The sequence below is a fragment of the Olea europaea genome, unplaced genomic scaffold (assembly GCF_002742605.1).
Source record: "Olea europaea var. sylvestris unplaced genomic scaffold, O_europaea_v1 scaffold14013, whole genome shotgun sequence".
NCBI classification, from domain to species: Eukaryota; Viridiplantae; Streptophyta; class Magnoliopsida; order Lamiales; family Oleaceae; genus Olea; species Olea europaea.
The window spans coordinates 1-2,858 of record NW_019231535.1 but is presented as its reverse complement, the minus strand read 5'-3'; the positions used below and the strand labels follow the sequence as shown (position 1 = coordinate 2,858).

General features: G+C 35.8%; 1 protein-coding gene across 1 annotated transcript; it reads right to left on the bottom strand.

The window, feature by feature from the left end:
- Positions 1-2: 2 nt before the first annotated feature.
- LOC111375665 (GATA transcription factor 19-like) lies at positions 3-2,143 on the bottom strand. Its single transcript, XM_022998529.1, has 4 exons — positions 2,009-2,143; positions 1,739-1,798; positions 1,460-1,525; positions 3-1,113 (listed from the first exon to the last, which is right to left on the bottom strand). Exons 1-4 carry the CDS (start codon positions 2,072-2,074, stop codon positions 952-954), a joined length of 354 nt encoding a protein of 117 aa, XP_022854297.1. The 5' UTR covers positions 2,075-2,143; the 3' UTR covers positions 3-951.
- Positions 2,144-2,858: the final 715 nt, after the last annotated feature.

Below are 2,858 nucleotides of genomic sequence, written 5' to 3'. Positions count from 1 at the left end.
AAAAAAAAAAAAAATGCATTTTAGAATAGTAGATTGATAGGAAATGTGTGGTTGAAAAATAAGGAAAAGTTTTTGATTTACGTGTAATATTATTTTAATGGAGAACGCGTGATAAAAAAGGAGAGAAAAATATATTTTCGAAAAAATGGGAATCAAACAAAGCCCTAGGCAAATATCTGATTCCCTAGAATATAGATCCCAGATCCAAACCCTAGATTGGCACATTCTCTATTCTACCATGACAAGATGGCTCCAGCATGCAAACACTAATTGTAAAAAGACTTGCATGTTAAAAAGTGCTACTTAGCGCTGCCATCCAACACAGTTTAAAAACAAGGATAAACTTGAGGCAACAATGAATTTTTAACAAATGTTCAAATCTGAAGTCCTTTCTCAATTGTGCTACATGCACAACCTAGAAGGCATGTCGTCAATCACTATGGGTTTGCCAAATCATAGATTTTAATAAAGGACCTTTTTGGATAGCTTCTTGAGTAACCAGAGATGGAAGGAAACTGTACTCTAGGACGTGTCCTTGGAACAAAATGATGATTCCAGGAGCAAAACTGCCCAGAGGAAAAAATAAAATAACCACCAAATATGGAGCAAATTTGAACAAGCAATAGTCACTTGAACAAACAGTTCCTGATTCAACTGCAGATAGATCCATTTCCATTACAGTTACCTGTACTATGCACTTTTTTTTTATCATTACATGTCCTTTTCTCCAAACATTTTGTAATATCTAAGAAGTGGAAAAACAATATGCTGCTGTGATATAATGGGAATTTCTTTCTTTTCTTATTTCCATAATTTCTTGTTTTGTTGGGGGAGTTTTGTTTGTTAGCTATTTATTGTGTGATGTCAGAAATTCAGTCTTTGTTCGTAAGCATGTTGCCAAGCTGGTCCTGAAATTTAATGTGAACAATATCCTATTTGACGTCGTGTTGGTTAATCCTTGTCTTTCCAAATGTATGCTGTCATGTACAGTTTAAGCCAACATAAGAAGAAACTATCTGTGCCAAAATCAATAAGGATGCCTACCTGCTCAGTTGGAGTAATTGAAAAATCTGCAGACTCCAATAGAGCAGATTGTGTCCGTTCTGGGGTTCTCTGTTAAAACAACAGGATTAAAAACACAGTTTATAGTATTCTTACATTTGCAAAATTGTATAACAAAGTAAATTTTCATTCACCCCGTTTCTTCAAACAATGTTTAACCTAGCAACACCTTAAAGTATTCCTATAATCTAGTGTCCATTTTTCAATCAGAATATCTTCCTTGAAATGCAAAATTAAAAGATCCCATGCATCGCATCCTCCCATCTAAAATAGATTATGAAAAAAAATTCAAAAATCCATAGATAATCTAATTATTGACAGAGTAATATCTCCTGAAGCCAGCGCCAAAGATCTCTAATCCAGTAATATATAATAGAAGTGATCCACACATAATTACCTCCTCATCCAGGTTGTGATAGGAACTTTCAGGTTCAGTGGCAGCAGGCTTGATCTCTTGAGTTTCCTGATAAATTTGCGGATGTCAAACAGGATTTGACAATGAGGTAACATAGTGAAAAATGGAGAAAGTGATACAAGTCTCCTCTGATTATGACAAAGATGATAACTAATACTAATCATCATAAAGTCAAAGGTTTAAAAAATAAACAGAATCTTCCTATGCAATATTATTAAGTCAGTTAATAGGTAGAAGTTGAGCTGCTTCTCAGATACATACTAGCTCACTTTGATCAAATGATATATGCCTCTGTCCCTTTGTAAGATCCCTCAGAGTTCCCTAAAAACACAACTGAGTGATGAGAAAAGAGAATGGAGTAACAAAAAGTAAATACTAAAAGGTGCTACCGTCGAAATTGCAAACATCTCTTTGCTATTGGTTCCAGAACTCTTTGGACTAGATGTTCAAAAAATAGATGGCTTTCATCTCAAACTAAAAATAATAATCAAAGTGGATAAAGGGAGCTTATATTAGACGAATCAACCATACCTTGTTTGCCCACATCAGTCCACAAGCATTGCATAAAGTTCTCGGACCTGCTGGCCCCCGACGCATTGCTGGAGTAGAAATTTCACTAACCCCACAATGTAGACATCTACGTAACCTATTAAAAGAATGGGAAATCAGAGGTCCATACAAAAGAATGAGTAAGAGAAGGTCACGATAGAACACTTAAATATTCAGGGGCTTCGTATTTTCCGAAATGTTTCTGATTCCAGAAATTTGAAAGAAGAGTGCTGCAGGTGTCAATCAGAATTTGTTGGGGGTGTGTTTTTAATTATATTATCAATCAATATTCTAGAACCATGCAACATTTCCATATCCTCATAGACAATTGTTGTGCATGTGGCTCATATAGAGTGAAACACACGTCTTGGATCAAATGGATCGATGCCGGTATGGTACAAGGTTTTTTCTTGTACGGGTCTTAAAATCTTATATGGGCCCAGGCTAGGGTTAGTGGTACGGTACAAGGCTTTTTCGTGTACGGGCCTTAAAATCTTATATGGGCCCAGACTAGGGTTAGTATAAATAATATGTTGTAACCCTACTTTTCACAATTGAATAAAAGATATCTCCACTTCGCTCTCGTGGACGTAGGCACACCGTCGAACCACGTAAATTCTTGTTTTGATCTTTTTTCATCTCCTTAGTATTGCGCATAAAATCCAACAACAACAAAATTAGGCAGCAGAGCAACCATGGAGATAACTAATGTACCTAAGTGTTTTCAAGAAGAAGATGCAGAAACTTGTTGCTAAGTAGATATATGTCACATTTGATTGCCCAACAGATGATACAGACCAATATATAATGGTAACAGCTGCCAAACAGATTT